General features: G+C 40.9%; 1 protein-coding gene across 1 annotated transcript in view; it reads left to right on the forward strand.

Moving 5' to 3' along the window:
* The window catches only part of TTLL13 (tubulin tyrosine ligase like 13), a 47952-nt gene extending 32378 nt beyond the window's left edge, over positions 1–15574 (forward strand). Inside the window, exons 13-16 of the mRNA XM_089687602.1 lie at positions 529–741; positions 3514–3859; positions 11564–11798; positions 15037–15574. Coding sequence (XP_089543728.1) covers positions 529–741; positions 3514–3859; positions 11564–11798; positions 15037–15049 — 807 coding nt within the window. The 3' untranslated portion in view covers positions 15050–15574. The remainder of the gene's footprint in view (positions 1–528; positions 742–3513; positions 3860–11563; positions 11799–15036) is intronic.
* Positions 15575–18104: the final 2530 nt, after the last annotated feature.

The raw sequence follows: 18104 nt of genomic DNA on the forward strand, positions 1-18104 counted from the left end.
TCACCAGGTCCCCGATGCAATGTGTTTTTACTTTGTATGTTTTCTACGAATAAATACGTTTTTTGAGGTTAGCCTTTTAGGTGTGTAGCCTATTTTCTTTTTTCTTTGGCTTTTGTACTTCAAACATGTCTGCCTTTGTTCATCTCCATTACCCATGGTGGATGGGTGGGACTAGTAGTTTACAAAAGAGAGAGAACGTTCTTCATGCTGTCTTTTCAGTTTGCAGGAAGTGAAAAGGGCACTGCATTACTGGCAAGATCCACAAATATTTTCTGTACTTGCTAAAAGCGTTCTTAGTCTGAATAAATAATATCTAATACAACCACCACATCTAAGTACTGTAAGCTGCAATACATTACATTTTGTAGGTTTAGATACACTTTGAAGACCAGAACTATTTTAACTTTCCAGTGATGTAAGGATATTATGATTAATAAAATTTTATTCCATAAAATATCCATTAGAATTACTATCATGTTCATGATACTGTACAGGTTCTGTAAGTGAAAATTGACTTTCTTTGTCTAGACCCAGGAGATGAAACTAGACTCCATGAAACCAGTGGATATTAATGAACGAGAGGAGCTGGAGAGGCTGCAGGGTCTTCAGCAGAGAGAGAAGCTTATCAGAAGCCTTGGTATAGTGGATGCACTCTACAGTCTTTTCGGCACTATGGAGTCCACAACCCATGACCTCAAGCCACATGACTACAGTCTCCTAGATGCTCAAACAAGAAATCAAGTATGAAATAAGTACCTATGATTCACCCATGGCACAGACAAATCTCTCCTCCTATGGGTACTTTTACTGGTAAAACCATGCCTCATTCAGCTGTTTATCTGTGCCTTTGCTTGCTTCTTTCTTAACGACCTCATCATCATAAACATATACATAAATTAATAGATTAAAGATAATGGAAGTTTCTTAATTGGTTTTTTTAAATTAACGATCTTTATTAAAGTTTTTTCATATACACTTTGCTTTGCAGAAGCATGTAACATTAGTTCAAGGAAAGAGGTGACAATATGGCAAATATTAGCGGCTAGTAAGAACACATTTGGCAGTAATATCGGCAAGACACCTTTCAATGTAATGGGTGTGATAAGAAATGCTTTCTTGGCCACATTATCACATTTAGCCCATGGCTGCAGAAAATAGCCAGGAAATAGAGGCAAATGAACACCTTCTTCCCAGGTACATGGCAGAAGTTTCTTATTTGGGCAATTGTGAGAGTAGTAGCGTTGTACTATGCTATCAATTGATCAGTGCTGAAAGTTTGCAGTTTAGACGCCTTTTTTGGTTAACTGAAGATATTAAATTTGTCATTAAAGATTATCACTTAAAATCTAAACTTTACACATGATTATTTGCAAGCTCTATATAAATCCTTTAAAACTAATATAATAATTGTGATTTAAATGAAAATGAATGACAAGCCTGCATTAGCTGTATCCAATGAAGTACTCTACTAAGTCATGTCAAATTTGTGACCCTCAAATTGTGCAAATTGCAAAGATCCACCATATTTTTCATGGTTTAAAGCTGTCCATAGACTGATTAAACTTCCATCAGTGTATGACCCTCCCTACTCGACGTAATTGATTGTTTAATCGGCTTCTATTGAAGGGTGAATTTTCTGAAAATCAGTGCTTGCACCCAATCACCTGCAACCAGGGCTGCTGTTAGGAACCATGAGACCCCATACAGCCAACCTAAAAGGGACCCCATCAAAAAAAAATCAAAAAACATGTCTAATATAAAAAGAAGGGGAAAAAAGGGGGGAGTAGAGGGATATTTTTGTGCAGATCCGCAGCAGCACCACCCTCACAGATGTGAACCTAGCCTGAGGGTGAATACCTCTGATGATATATAAGCAATGACTGATTGGTACCAATCACTCATTGCGTTCATTCAGGAAAGGAAGGGGCTCGTAAATGTAACATATTTACTGTGGCAGGTGCCACTGTCACAATACAATTTCCCAGCAGGAGGATTCCTCCATCAACCTTGTTTGCGTGGATGGAGGAATTTGTTATTTTTTTTTTCTACCTTCAGCTCATTGGCTGTAGGAGAAAAACCTAATCATGTATGGCCAGCCTAAGGCCATTACATAGACTTATGTCTACCAGAGCTCACCATGCTATAAAAACCAAAGCCATCATTTCACTTTTTTATGTTAAATCACATTTCTGAGGCCCTTCACCCCACAGAAACCAGAAATGACATGTGTTGGTGACATGATAGAACCATCACTAAATCACAGCTGGCACTGAGCTATGGGTCCTAAATAGTTATCATACTTTTTTTATTTAGAAATAGGCAATAACTGATTGAATGTGATGTGTCAACATGGGTGATTTTTTATGATAAATTTCTTATATAGACTAACCAGTAGAACTGCAAATACAACATTAAAGGGTCTGATCATTCCTGGTGGAAGCCCTAAGGTCAGAAGCCCAAAATTCTTACTTGTGTCCTGGAGAGGGGTCCATCCAGGTTTGCCTCACCGACACTTCCACTTCTGTGCTGCAACCAAGAATTAATTCTGCATTAGCAAGAGCCACTGACTGGCTGCCTTTGCCTGAGGTCAATATGGGCAAGTGTCAATGAGCCAGAGGTCACTCAGACCAAGAGGGACCACACATCAGAGGACACAGGACAGTTTTTTAGGGCCTAATGCACACTGGCCATCACAAATGCCACTTTCAACGGCATTTGATTTTTTTTTTTTCTGTGCCCAAATTCCCTTCCATGTTAGACTATGTGTTCTTGCACACATGAGCATCTACAGTTGCTTAGAGGCAGAAAAAAACCCATAACTTGCACGTTCATTAGAGCATTCCAGCAGAAAAAATGTTCAATGTGCATAAACGCATCTAAATGAGCCTATGTGTGTTTAGCGCTTGAGCATTCATTCATTTCTATGGCTAGAATAAATTAATACTCTGGCCAATTAAATGAAGGAACACCCAAACGTATGAGGCCTTGATGAGATTAGATTTAAGTGGTTTTTTTTTATCAAAGGGAATGCAGCTAGGCTCAAATAAAGTTGACTTTAGATCCTTTTAAATTTGAAAAAAGATTAGAGATTTATGAAAATATGAATGAAAGTTTGATGTGGACTGATTTAGGGTTCCATAATTTTTGACTCACAGCCAAACTGCTCTGTATTTAAAAGTAAATCCCACAGATATGATAAGGGCAGAATAGGAAGGAAAAAATGGAGATGTCCTCCATGATAATTGGTTTGTTTTCTCCTTACATTTCAATGCCTTAAATTTCAACTGGAAACTGATCTATCTGCTATGGACAAACCTTTTATCCCTATTTTTGTGGAATCTTTTCCATTAGCTCCCTTCTTTTATTAGACTTTTTATTAACATAATTATTATTACAATTAAATCAAGTGTTTTGTTCATTGGTTCTAACATCTGGACAACTAGTTCATAGACATAGTGAATGCAATACTTGCTATTAGTTTTAATACAATATGTAAACTTCTATTTCTTACAGACTCAAGGCCTGATAATGTGTCAGGATACAGAAGGAAACATGTCCTATGTTCCTGTTTCCTGCCTGGGAGGTGCAATCACACAGACTGTAACTCAAGCGAGTGCCATATCCAACCATATTAAGTTTGGGCCTCCAGGACATTTTCCTCCAAGTTTCCTTGGTATAGGGGCTCCACCTCCAACACATTATGCATCAAGGAGATACGCACATCCAAAAACTTTAACCTGGAACGGGTTTCAATCAATACGAGGAACAGCAACTGTTAATGAACTTAACACTTTTGCCAAGCCATTGAAAAGTGGAGGCCATAATAGGCTAACAAGTGCCAAAGCAAAGACAGAGCAAAGTAAGTATTTAAATAATGACCAAGCTTAATACATGTCATTCATCTTAATAAATACATATATTATTAATTTAAAGGATAAGTTCACCTTTGTAACATGTTCCATGTTCCACTCATTTTTAGGGTGGAACACGTAAAATGTTCCCACTCTTTCTGCTGCTTTTATTGAGAGCAAGCGAGGGACCTTCTCCCCCCACTAGCTGTCACTATTTTTTAAAAAATTCGACCCTCCGCCTAGCCGCATCATTCATTCATAGAATTCTGTGAATGGGCAACTACAAGTGCCAATATCCTTTGAAGCTTCTCAATAAACTACCAACGCACTGTTGAGCGCTGTGCTAGTTCATTCTCTATTCCTGTCAGTGTGTATCTGCTTGCCCGTATGAGGTAAGAGCAGACAGATGCACTGACAAGTCTGCAGGAGTCCTGCATGGCACCAGCAATCTGATCGCGGGTTCAATGCTATACAGGCTCCAAGTAAAAAGAATAAATGCACATTTTTTTACCTACAAAAAGATGTGCATTTATTTATTTTTAAAAAGGGAACTTATCCTTTAAAGCTCCTAATGAACATATTTGCCTATTTTTTAAAATCTGCTTTTAATTCTTTACAAAATCCTCTTGTTGAGCTTGCCATACACTATTAGCAGGCTGAATTACAAAATCTAACAGATTACTTCATCCATGCTATACAGCACAGATGGACAAATCCCCTTGCTGGGCTATTTCTTTCTAACAGTGAACTCCAGGGATTGTCAGTATACTCAAACAGCAGCTGCATCTGATTGGATGCAGCCACAGTATGGTTGACAATTTTCCATTTAGCTTCTTTGAATTTTCAACCAGAGGAGGTCAGACGAGAGAAGGGGTAGCAAGGGACATCCACGAAACAAATTTCTACCAGTTCACCAGGAGCAATTTGTATGGCCAGCTAAAGTTTTCTTTCCTTTGAGCTTGAGGTCAAACTATTGGCACCCTTGTTTTGGTTTAGTGTACTGCAATTTCATGTTTGGTGAGTAGTTGCATGGAGAGTTTCAGGTCTGAATGCTGCTGCCAGGATCATCTACCTTACCAACCACTCAGTGTCTGCCACCCCTCTCTGCCAATCCCTCCACTTGCTTCTGATTTCCCAGCGAATTGAATTCAAAATACTAACAACAACAACAACTCTGCCCCGCTCTACATCTCCAATCTTGTCTCCAAATATCACCCAAACTGTCCTCTCATGACCTCCAGCTCTCTTGTCTCCTTCTCCCATGCTCATCTCCAGGACTTTGCCAGAGCCTCTCACATCCTCTGGAACTCTCTACCTCAATCCATCTGGCTATCCACTACTCTGGCTGCCCATCCCCCACAGTTATAACCTTTTGTACCATTTGCCCCCCCCCCCATAAGATTGTAAACTCTTATGAGTAGGGCCCTCTTAATCCTCCTGTTTTGATTGTATTGTAGCTGTACTGTCTCTCTTTATATTGTAAATCGCTGTGCAAACTGTTAGTGCTAAATAAATCCTAAATAATAATAATATTAATAATAATAAAGGAATGTCATAAGTGCAGTGTTATTGCAACAGTGATGCTGATCAGGTAATTATAGTAAGCAGAAGCTCTTAAAATGCACTTATTTCAGCAAGTCAGCTGAAATGGACAATGTAATTTTTTTACAGAACAGGTGATCGGAAGCGGATGTTGTCCTCCCTCCCTCCCTGTAGTTTCTGGGACACGTGACAGGTCCCAAAAGACTACGGGCCATTCACAAAGCACAGCACTTCTCATGCATGCGCAGTGGGCACCCGGCTGTGAAGCTGCAAGCTGTGACACCCGGCTGTGAAACCGCAAGCTGTCACAGCCGGGTGCCCACACTAAAGATGCCGGCACCAGGGAGAGAAGACTGCCGGTGAAACCAGTGGTGGTGAGTACACCGTTGGACAGGTAAGTGGCTGTATTTTAAAAGTAAGCAGCTACAGTTTTTGTAGCTGCTGACTTTTATTTTTTTTTTTTTAGCTGGAACTCTGCCATTGGCTCCCGCTGCTGTCAATCACAGTCAGTGAGGAGGGAGCTAAGAGTGGGTGTAAGAGAAGCTCAGTACAAGAAGGCTGGCACATGTTTATACTTATGTGCATGTTCATAATTCTGAGAAAAAGTTCAATGAAAAACAGGCATTGTCACATCCGTGCAAACATATTAGTGTGTGCAGAAAACATATGTGCATGCGCACATGCCCACGCAGACATATGGGCACTGACGCCAAACGGCCTTTTTATCTAGACTCTGACATAGATAAATTGCTGAGTGGTCTATTTCCTGCTTTACTTGAGCCTTGACCTGCCATACTTGCTTAGCTATGTATGACTCGGCTTGCCACTGACCTGCCCTTGGATTTCTGCTTGCCTGCTGGGACCTTGACTTGCATTCTGATTCTGTTCCTGTCTTGCGTTCCTGTACCTTGCGGCCTGGCTGTGTACTGATTTCAGCTTGTGTCCTGACTCTGTCCCTGCCTGATGTTCCTGTACCTTGCTGCTCCTTATGCCACTCTGTGTCCTCACACTCCCTGTCATCACTATCAGGGGTTTTGGACAAGAGGTACAAGAAAAGCTCCCTCTCCAGCCCGATTTCCTTCAGGTAGTTGACAGTGTGTCTGTGGATACACAGAGCCAGTTTAAGAGTGAGCATGCATGAGTGCCCCCACAGCAAGTGGCTGGCTATGGGGGCACTCAGCAACGGGGAGAAGCCAGGAGAGCCAACGTGGGACCTGAGAAGAGGAGGATTGGGGCTGCTCTGTGCAAAACCATTACACAGAGCAGGTATGACTTGTTTGTTATTTTTAATTGCCTTTAGTATTATTTTAACCACTTTAAGACCGCCTAAAACATGTGTTGCAGCAAAAGGGTTGGCTTTAAGCCCACATGCTGCACATTAGCATTGTAAGATCGCTGTTTATGTGCTGAGAGCACGCGCACTGTGTGTTGTCAGTACAAAGACCGAGCTGCCACAGACAGCTCTTGGTCAAAGCTACAGATTGGTAGCCAGCTGGGGTGGCTTCCAATCATGTGATCACTGTGACAGATATTTTGGCACTTACTCGTGATATCACTAGTTTGCAGAAAGTACTAATCTCTGAAATCACTTCTCATTAGAAAACTGGCAGCTCAAGGGTAGTAAGTAACAAAGCAAAATACCTTCAAGATGCCATACTTTGACTAATGTAGTGGCTGAAGTCGAATTTGCTCTGCATTTTAAACTTTTAAAACCTAAAGCCATCCTCTACTTGCGCTTTTACATATTGGGATTGAAAAATTCCCCTATACCTCTCGCACCATAATTGTCCACATACTTTTTGCAGCAAAAATCACTATAACCAGATTATGGAACACCACTACTGCCCCTTCTCTCAAATCACTAATTACGGATCTTAATTTCCAATACGAAATGGAAAAAAGATCGGCCCTCAACAACTCCACCCAACACAAATTTAATTCCCAATGGACTAACTGGTTAAAACATCCCAACTGCACAGTACAAGCCTGATTTTGTACAAACAATTGAATTACCCATCCATTTTAGACTGGTACCCCCCCCCTCATCCCACTATAACTTCCTCCTCCTCTCCTTTCCCTTCCCTCTTCCTGTTCTCCCCATGTTTATACCCCTCTACCATTTTCTACACCTCACCAAAGGTCAGTATATATCCATATCTACCTATGTTACTATTATCTTATTCCATGTCCCCAGCCAAATGGTGGTGTACACATGCTTCAATAATGTATTGTATGACTACAATTCTTATTGCACTGAACGTTTTTATTATAGCATTACCCTGTTATTGAAAATTCTCAATAAAAATATTTTGAAATAAAACCTAAAGCCCCCCCCCCCCAAAGGGCAGACCATCACAAGATGTTTGCTATTACATTTAATAGGGTCCATTCACACTGGCCCGCCAAGGGTTTTACTGTGCGGGCAATTGTCAGTTCAATGTCTGGGATAAGGCGTTTAAGAATTTGGCTTAACCCCTTGACGCCGACGTAACACAAATATGCGGCCTCACGGACCTGGGCTTTTTTCCGTGGGGCCGCATATTTGCGTACCTGTCTTTGTGCTGGGAGCGCGCCGCTCGGCGCGCTCCCAGCACCAAGACCGCAGTGTCACTGAGAGCCCCGGGTCCCGTTCTAACGATCGGGACCCGGGACTCCCGATTCCGGGTCACGTGATCGCTGTGACAGCCTCTGATTGGCTATCACAGTGATCACTCACTGTGCAGCCCGGCCCCCTTGTTTTCTCTCTCTCTATGAATGGAGAAGAGAGATACATTGTATCTCTCGAACTCCTGACATAGAGAGATAAAAAAAAAGTTTGTAAAAAAAAAAAAAAAGATAAATAAATATTAAAAAATAAAAGAAAAAATAAAGAAAAATACCTAGATCAAGGTTTGATCTAGTTCAGTACCAGGGTTAGTGTTTGGGTCAAGGTCAGGGTCAAAAGGTCAGGGTCAAAGGTCAGGGTCAAAGGTCAGGGTCAAGGGCAAAGGTCAGGGTCAAAGGTCAGGATTTAAAAAAAAAATTGGTATCAGTGTCAGTTAGTGTTAATGTCAATGTCAGTGACAGTGTGTTTTATATAAAAAAAAAAAGACAAAAACAAAATGCGCACTGTTGTTTCTGAACTGTACTACGGGTACAAACAACAAATAACATACACATATATGGTATCGCTGCGATCGTCAAGAACTGGAGAATGTATTTTGGGTTGTTCTTTGGTGGTAGGTTATGATCGTAACAAGAAACACACAGTTAAATTTAAAAAAAATGATTTTTTTTACTATTTTGGCCCAGTTTTCCTTTAATAATAAAAAAAAATTAGGAGCTATCCATGACCATTTACCACCAAATGAAAGCCCAATTTGTCCTGAAAAAAACAAGGTATAATCCACCTGGATGTACAAAGTAGTTGTGACGATATTTACGGTTTTACTAACACGTCAACGTTGCAGAATTGTGCTTAGGCATTTAGATTTGTTTTACCCTTAGGCGTGAAGGGGTTAAATGACATTTTTTCTGAGCTGCGGTTCATCGAAACAGACAGCACACAGCCTTCAAGTGAGCTTCATTGCGGAAAAATGCATATATTACTGCTCAGCACCCAGTAGCTCTGTTACAGTTTAAATAGGGCACATAGAAAACAGTGGAGTTCTGTGTGCCCTTGCAGTGACTGGCGCTGATCTTAAAAAGTAAGTCGCTGCATTGTGAACGAGCCCTTAGACTAAATACCCTGCTCTGTGTGCTCCTCCTATCCTCGTAATAACTCTGTTTTTGTCATACCTGAGAAACTTGCCAGTTTTAGCCCGAAGATGCTAGATATTCAGTTGGATTACCAGATCTCTAAGTTCCTTGCTCAGATCTCTGGCTGCCTGCTGACTGACAAAAGAAATAACACACCTGTCCTGTCATAGATAGCAGGTGTCAACTTTCCTCACTTCATTGGCAGCTTACTGTGGGAAGAAGGGAGCAAAGAGATGTGTCCACTGAGAACAGACCTCCTTCACAGTACAGATGTCCACTGGTGAGTGATGATGGACACTGACATATCTCATGACCAGACTTAGGAAGAACCTAAGTACCTTTGTTCTTGAACAGTTGCCATGCTAGGAAGGAGGTCTGATTTGTGAGTACAAAGAAAGTAAGAGAATCATCTTAGTTTTTCGCCCAGAGCTCCTCCCAAGTGCCCCTTAGCCCCTTTTATTCCCCAATCCCTCAACCACCCAATCTGTCTCATAGCCTTTTAGCTCGTCTACCTTCCTCAGAGCTTCCTGAGAGCCTCCCAACCCACCTTCTCTCCTTCATCTCACTGACACAAACACCAAGGCAGTGTTCCTCCCACTGACACCACCAATGTCATGCATTTTTTTCATTGTTTTCCTTCCACTGATACCACCATTGCAGTGGCATTGTTTCCCATTGTCAATACCAACACTGCGGAATGTTTTTACTTCCAGCAACCCCAATGACACAGGGGCATTTTTCATTCCAATAACACAACTTGTAAGTAAGGGTTAGTACCCCTTTTAGTAAGGTCCCACCCCTGGGTGTAATTGGTAAGTGGAGACTGTACCCATATATATTTTTGATGTGGGTGGAACCCTGGGCAGAAATAATAATCCCTGTCTTACGTTATATAGGTTTTTTCACCAGAAGTGTAGAAAGTCCTTGTAGGCCTAGAGCCCAGAGAGAGAGAGAGAGACTCAAGTTGGGGACCCAGAGTAAAGGGATTCATGGGGGAGAAGATGGGAATATTGCTGGACTGTCTGAGTTCAAGTTCTGTTTGCTTTGTACTGGAGAGAATTATGGAAGTGGACAAGCTGCTATGCGTAGGTTGAAAAATGATGGGCAGAAGGAGCTTGAGAATGGGTTACCTCCGACTTACGATATGTACTGTTTTTAAAATGAAGAAGATAAAGTCCTTCTAGGACTGGTGCCAAAGAGAGAGAGAGAGACTCAAGGTGGGGACCCATAATAAGGACTTATTCAAGTTCTGTTTTCTTTGTACTGGAGATGTGGAATTGTGAAAGTGGAGAAGCTGCTATGTGGAGGTTGAAGAATGCTGGTTACAGTAAAAGAATTGTTGGTATGGTGATTATTTAGGAAAGCAGGCCTCAGGCCAGAAGTGTGTAATTACAACATGGCCGAGTTTCTCTCTTTACAGGTGTATGTGTACCCTATTTGAAAAAGAAGAGGGACAGAGCCCCTGGCCAGCTTGGCGGGAGCTGAAGGCAAATTGGGACTGTCAATAAACTGATGCAGTGGTATTTTTTTTTCCTTACACTGACTCCAGGGCATTTTTTCCATTACCACTGTTAGCCCCACATTTTGATGTGGGACAACATGCAAACCACTATTAAATTCTTCAGTTCGTTCTGTCACAGAAAATGTGCAGCTATTACTACTCTTTGGGCATGTGCCACACCCTGTTATATCTTGTCATGTGCTCTGCTATTTGCCCCATCTCAGGCTTGCAGATTTTCAAAAGGCTCCAGGAATGATTAGTATATAGTGGGACCACAGGTGGGCAGGGCTTAGCCCCAAGGTCTGTCATTCATAACAATAAAGGGCATTTATAAGCACAATTGTGTATCAAAGCTATGAGTCTGTAAAGGTTCTCTTCAGTAGTTGTCACATTCAGCTGGTTTTGTTCTGTAGTGTTTCTACGCTATCCATTAAAACAAAAAATACTTTGTTTGGAGAACATTTATATGTTATGTGTGAATAATACGCTAGCCTGTATATCAGTGGTTCTCAACCTGTGGGTCGTGACCCCTTTGGGTCACAGGGGTCGCCTAAGACCATCGGAAAACACATATTTCTGATGTGTAAAGAGCAGCTGCTGTGTAGAAAGCAGCTACTGTGTTGGAAGCAGCAGTATTGGAGGTAAAACAACACTTCATGAATTATAATTACTGGGTAAATAATTTTATGGTTGGGGGTCACCACAACACGAGGAACTGTATTAAAGGGTCGCGGCATTAGGAAGATTGAGAACCACTGCTGTATATGATAGTATTAATTTATATAATATTGAATGAGACTCTGATTAAGCGTGTGTAATTTAATATACCTGTATATATTTATATGCCTGTATTCCCATCTGAACAAACTCTAATAAAAATATGTAATAAAGTACATTTTTACCTTTACTTTAACTTTTTTCTTTTTTTCAGAAGGTTCACCCAATAAGAAATCGACACGCTTTAATGGAACCATTTCTGGCTCACTAAATAACTTACCTTCTATTGTGAGAGGCATCGCTGCACAATCACCTGGCTGTACTCTGCCTGCTGTTGAGGGGGCTTCCTTTAGTGATCGTCCATTAACAATTTCATCATGCTCTGCTCCAATTGCACAGCGACAAGATCAGTCAAGGCCACACCATGCGGGGATCTTCAACATCAATTGGTAACAAACTTTTTATTCTAAACTTTCATGTAAGCTGTGGATTTTCTTTAAAGAAAAATCTGAATGTAATAAATGTAAAGTGACACTGTATTTTTTAAAATCTATTCATGTACTGTATATATTCTAAACTCAAAAAAGCCCTTTCTATTGCCCAAGGTCTCCTCCAAATTTTTTTTTTTTTAGCTGCTGTGAACGGACTTCCTGTTAAAGGGTGGCTATGTTCTCCATGGTCCCACTGTATGTAGGAACGTAGCCATTCTATCTCACTCCTGATATTGACTATGGACTATGGGTTTGTTGTGGCAGCATAGTGCTTAAGTGGTTAGCACTTCCACCTTGCAGCACTAGGGCTGTTGGTTTAAATCTCAACTATGGTGCTACCTGTCTGGAGTATGCATGTTGTCCCTGTGCTTGTGTGGGTTTCCTCTGGGTACTCCTGTTTCCTCCCACACTCCAAAGATATGCTGGTTAATTAGCTGCTGTCTAGATTGACTCTAGTATGTGTGTGTATGAATGTGAGCAGCTAATGTGCTCTTCTTGTTCCAAATAAATGGAAGTGGGGGGGGGCTGACAGAGAATGTTACAAGGATACAGAAAAACACAGTACGAAACAATTTAAAGTATAACTAAAAGGCAAAACATTTTTCTTAAATTTTGGTTAGCATGGAGAGAGTATGTAACACCTGTCAGGCTGATACTGCTATGTGAGATTCACATGATAAAACTGTCCTTATCACAAGAGTGAAAGAAACCCCCAAATTTTGGGTTGTCACCAGAACAGGAATGGAGAAGGGTTCTGGTGACCCTGGTGACAACCTGGAATTCCATAACTTTTGAGGATTTCCTCTCACTTCCTGTTTGGGCTTTGGGACAGGAAGTGAAGGAAAATCTCCTCAACGGGGCCCATAATCGTAAGAGTATGTCAACATTTTACACAGCAAGTTGTGATATTATCATTAATATTATACAGGATTGATATAGTTTGTACCTACAAAATGAAGGTAGACATTACAGTTACAATACAATTTGGTACAAGAGGAAACAGAGAGCCCTGCTGCTTGTTAGAGCTTACAATCTAGGAATATAAACAGAAGCCCCAAAAGAATTGTGTCTCCTTGACAGTGCATGTTGGTTCAACCACAGCTGTCCTATTGTTCTCTTTCATAGCTCTATGTTACCACAAATTCCAGCATTCAAGCCAAAACAGCATGGATGGACGATCCACCCCTCTGCCAGCTATTGTATTCAGACAACCAGCACCTGTGGCTATCTGAATACTGAACAGTGGCTGCACCTGATTGGATGCAGTCATTGGTAGCAATTTTCTACCTAGCTCCTTCGATTTTTCAATTGACTTTTGTGGAGCCAGGTGGTGATGACAGGGCCACCCAACGCTCAAACTGTGGCCAATTCAGCAGTGATGGATGAAGATTTGAGTTTTACCTTGTCAGATAAGAAAACAGTGATGGTTTAGCCACCGAATAGAATATTATTATTATTATACAGGATTATAGCACCAACAGTTTGCGCAGCTTACAATCTAATAACTGTGGTGGACTAAATGGGTATTCTTGAATGTATCAAATAATTCCATGTAAGGGTTGCTTTAGGAAACTGAAGTCTGTCTTTAAAGGTAACCATCCATCCTATAAATATAGGGACTGCTGATCTGGGGGCACAGTATAGAAAGTCAGGGGCATAATGTCAACAGAGATGCAGGGAACTAGTATTCCCCATTCACTTAGCATGCTTCTGTACTATGAATCACAACCCAGAAGTAACATCTCACAGGTAGGGCAGAGGCGATGCAGGAGTGAACAGGGAATGTTGCTATGTATTAAACTGTCATTAGATTAGGATAATATTCAGAACCTGTGCCTTCTTCTATCAAGTGCCCCTAGCAGAGTCCTCCCTTACATCATGTGTCCCCATCAGAGTGCCCCCTTACATCAAGTGCTACCATCATAGTGCCCCTTACATAAGGTGACCCCATCAGTTTGCCTCCTTACATCGACTGTCCCAATCAGAGTGTCCCTTTACATCAGATTTCCCCATCAGAGTGCCCCCTTGCATCAACTGTCTGCATCAGGGTAACTCCTTCAACTGTTCCATCAGAATGCCCCCTTACATCAGTTGTCCCCATCAGAGTGCCCTCTTACTTCAACAGTCCCATCAGAGTCCCCTTACATCAGTTGTCCCCATCAGAGTCTCTCTTACATCAATTGTCACCATCAGAGTCCCCTTACATCAGTTGTCCCCATTAGAGTCTCTCTTACATCAGTTGTCCCCATCAGTGCCTCCTTACATCAACTGTCCCCATCAGTGCCTCCTTACATCAACTGCCTCCTTCAAAGCCTCCTTACATCAATTGTTCCCATCAGAGCCCCCTTACATTATTTGTCTCCATTAGAATGCTGCCTCACATCAATTGCCCTCCTCAGAATGCCTCTTACATCAACTGCCCCCTTAGAGTGCCCCATTGATCAGTGGATTTACTCTTAGGGACCTGGAGGGGCACACCCCACCCCAGCACCCCCCTACATTCAGGCCTGTTTCAGAAGAAGATCAGTAATGGCTACCTGAGTGTTGCTTCCATGGCAGGTTTTCTGTAATCAAAGAAGGAAGACTGTGTGAAATACCTGATGAAGGGGTCCTGCATGCCTCCAAAACCACAATCTTTTGCTGTGATGTGATCGTTCATTAAAGTGTTGGACCCTTTTTAATGGAGTTCCTCGGTGTGCTGGTGACATATATATGACAAACCAATCTGAGGAGCTAACCCCTTTCCACTTTTCTGATCTGTGTCCTCATGAGAGAAAAGATTTTCCCTCACTTCCTTTCTTAATGATCACGGAGACAGAAAAAGAAAGGGAACCTCCTCAACAAAGATTGTAGACACCAAAAAGAAAAAAAAAAAAAAAAAAAAGAGACCCCTAACCCTCAACACTCCTTACAAGAATAAGAAAAATGTTTTGGTTTCTTTTTAATATTATACTTTTCTGCCAATGTAGACATTATTTATGAATTCCAACTATTTTTTATTTTTAATAATTAGGATTTTTTTATTATTATTTATCATTGATATAATTTAAATGTAATTACATTTTTAGGGGTAAATAGTATGTACATAAAGCACACAAAATCTGTATGTCTACATGCATTCAGCATATACTGTACATAGTACCTGTCAATCTATATATTTACCAACATTCAATGTTATACATTTGCTCTGTTTTAGGCGATGGACATGAAGATATGCCAAAAGTTTGAAGACAAATGCAAAATCCATTTCTTGCTTTCTATTGGAATAAAAAGAATATGAATTTCAGACAATACAATAATAACTTAAAGGATGTACAAAAAAATGAAAATAGGTATTATCCATAGCGCAGTCATCTTTGATCTGGGAAGGTTTTATGATTAAGTGCACTACACAATGTTCTTACAGCTGAGTAAATACCCATTTCACCGACACTCATAGGATCCCTGCACTTAGGAATGGTTAAATTAGTGAAACCCTTTTGCCCTAAGCAGTGTCCAGAGGTTTCATTTCTCAGGCCCCCTACTTACCTACTAACTGAACACTAACCTGACAGGATATGCCCCTGATCCAGCACTTGAAACCTCCCAAGAATAAAAGGGGTTCCTATATTTTCACTTAGGGGTGTATTTGTATACAATGTGCAGAGCTATTTGTCCTGCAAAACTGCATGTACGTTCATCTCCAACAAAATAACCTGTTACTAGGCTATTTGCTCTCTAGGTAGGGTGTTCTTCATTCAAGGGAATAGCATGAATCAGGAAAATACTGCATTATGGCCACTAGATGGAGCTGACAATAAATAAATATTTATTTCCTATGATAATCAGCTCCATCTAGTGCCCATAATGTGGTATTTTCCTGATTCACGCTATTCTTATGAATGAAGAACATCCAACCTAGAGAGAACATAGCCTACTAACATTTGATTTTGCCAGCATTTGCACAGAACAAATGTACATGTTGTTTCACATAACAAATAGCTCAACACATTTTTTTTAAATATACTTCAAAGTGTAGAAGAGCCCTAAAACGCTAACTTTGAAAGCAAATGAAAGAAATTGCATTATTGTATTTCACAGAAGTATTATAATTTTGTATTTTTAAGTGATGGCCAATTTTTATGACACTGTGAATCCTTTAATAGGACATTATCTACAAAAAAATATAAAATAAATAAAATATTTTCAATTGATAAACAACAGGTAATATTACAGCCACATTGGCAGTCTGGTTTATGTTTACGTTGGATTATTCAGTTAATGGTTTACATATACAAGTCCAAACTTGTTCATTGCTAGGATCACCGTGTTTCCTACGTGCTCCGGTTCTCTCCTGCAGTTCATTGTATTCGGATGTTTTGTTTGAAGGGGGAGCTTACACAAATACCATTGTGGTTTCCAAGACAGACATTTAAAAACTGGATATGCAGTGCTGAAGATGTAAAAATCACATACTGCACATGACCTGTTTCTGTGACTTACTGAATGGCGAGCTCAGAATGATGACAAAAAAACAGGAATTTACTTACTAATATTTCAGTGATTACCAAGTTTCAAGGTTTTGGCATACAGTATATATGAGAGGTAATAGGAGGCATAAAAGATTTAAAGAAATGTTTTATTATGGACTTTATAAATGAAATATATTTTTATTATACTACTACACTATATATTATTATTATTATTATACAGTATTTATATAGCGCCAAAGGGTATGCTCAGCGCTGTACAGTAGCAGGGGGACAGAACATGAGACAAGACAGTAACAATACACTACACGAGGGGTTCGAGGGCCCTGGTCTTTCAAGCTTACAATCTTACAATTATAGTATATTAAAGTAAAAATAATATCATATTTCAAGCCGTGACAGATTCCCTGCACACACAAAATGTAATGCAGGAGGAGGCACTGCAAACACAGAAATGATATCACTTATTTCTTGTACATAGATGATATGAAGACTGCAGAATGCAACGTAGAGGATGACCAATCACAGAGATCTGCGTTGTATAGTTCACACAGCTCACGCCCCAGTATCCATGTCACTAGTAACGTGCACTCCAGCACACACAGCTCTCTCAGTCGTATCCATGTCACCCATAAGGCTAGTTCACACCAGAAATCGCACAGGAACGCACTGCATTCGTATGCAATTAACATGCTATCTGGGTGCAGTGCGATTTCATCTCATTCATTTGAATGGGATGAAACTGAGCCGGACTGCAGTAGTAGTGCGTGTAATACTTTACAAAATGCAGAGCAACTATATCACCTGGTACTTATATACCATGCGATCTGGTGCAGGCAAACATACTGTGTTTGTGACCTGCATGTGAGGTGTTGTTAGCATTGCACTGACATATCACAAGGGCAGTGTGTTTTGAACGTGGTGCTGGAGACACACACAGAACATGGCTTTCCCGTGTTCTGGTGTGCACTGGCCCTAAGATATGCACACACAGCTCACCCCCCAGTATCCATGTCACCAGTGAGATATGCACTGTAATACACACACGTCACCCCCCAGTATCCATGTCACCAGTGAGATATGCACTGTAATACACACACGGCACTCCCCAGTATCCATGTCACCAGTAAGATATGCACTGTAATACACACACGGCACTCCCCAGTAAGATATGCACTGTATTACACACACGTCACTCCCCAGTATCCATGTCACCAGTAAGATATGCACTGTAATACACACACGGCACTCCCCAGTATCCATGTCACCAGTAAGATATGTACTGTAATACACACACATCACCCCCCAGTATCCATGTCACCAGTATGATATGTACTGTAATACACACACGGCACCCCCCAGTATCCATGTCACCAGTGAGATATGCACTGTAATACACACACGTCACTCCCCAGTATCCATGTCACCAGTATGATATGTACTGTAATACACACACGGCACTCCCCAGTATCCATGTCACCAGTATGATATGTACTGTAATACACACACGGCACTCCCCAGTATCCATGTCACCAGTAAGCTATGCACTGTAATACACACACGGCACTCCCCAGTATCCATGTCACCAGTAAGATATGCACTGTAATACACACACGTCACCCCCCAGTATCCATGTCACCAGTATGATATGTACTGTAATACACACACGTCACCCCCCAGTATCCATGTCACCAGTAAGTTATGCACTGTAATACACACACGGCACTCCCCAGTATCCATGTCACCAGTAAGATATGCACTGTAATACACACGTCACTCTCCAATATCCTTGTTA

This window comes from Staurois parvus, unplaced genomic scaffold, assembly GCF_062004578.1.
Source record: "Staurois parvus isolate SC_StPar_1 unplaced genomic scaffold, SC_StPar_1.0 ptg000432l, whole genome shotgun sequence".
Taxonomy (NCBI): domain Eukaryota; kingdom Metazoa; phylum Chordata; class Amphibia; order Anura; family Ranidae; genus Staurois; species Staurois parvus.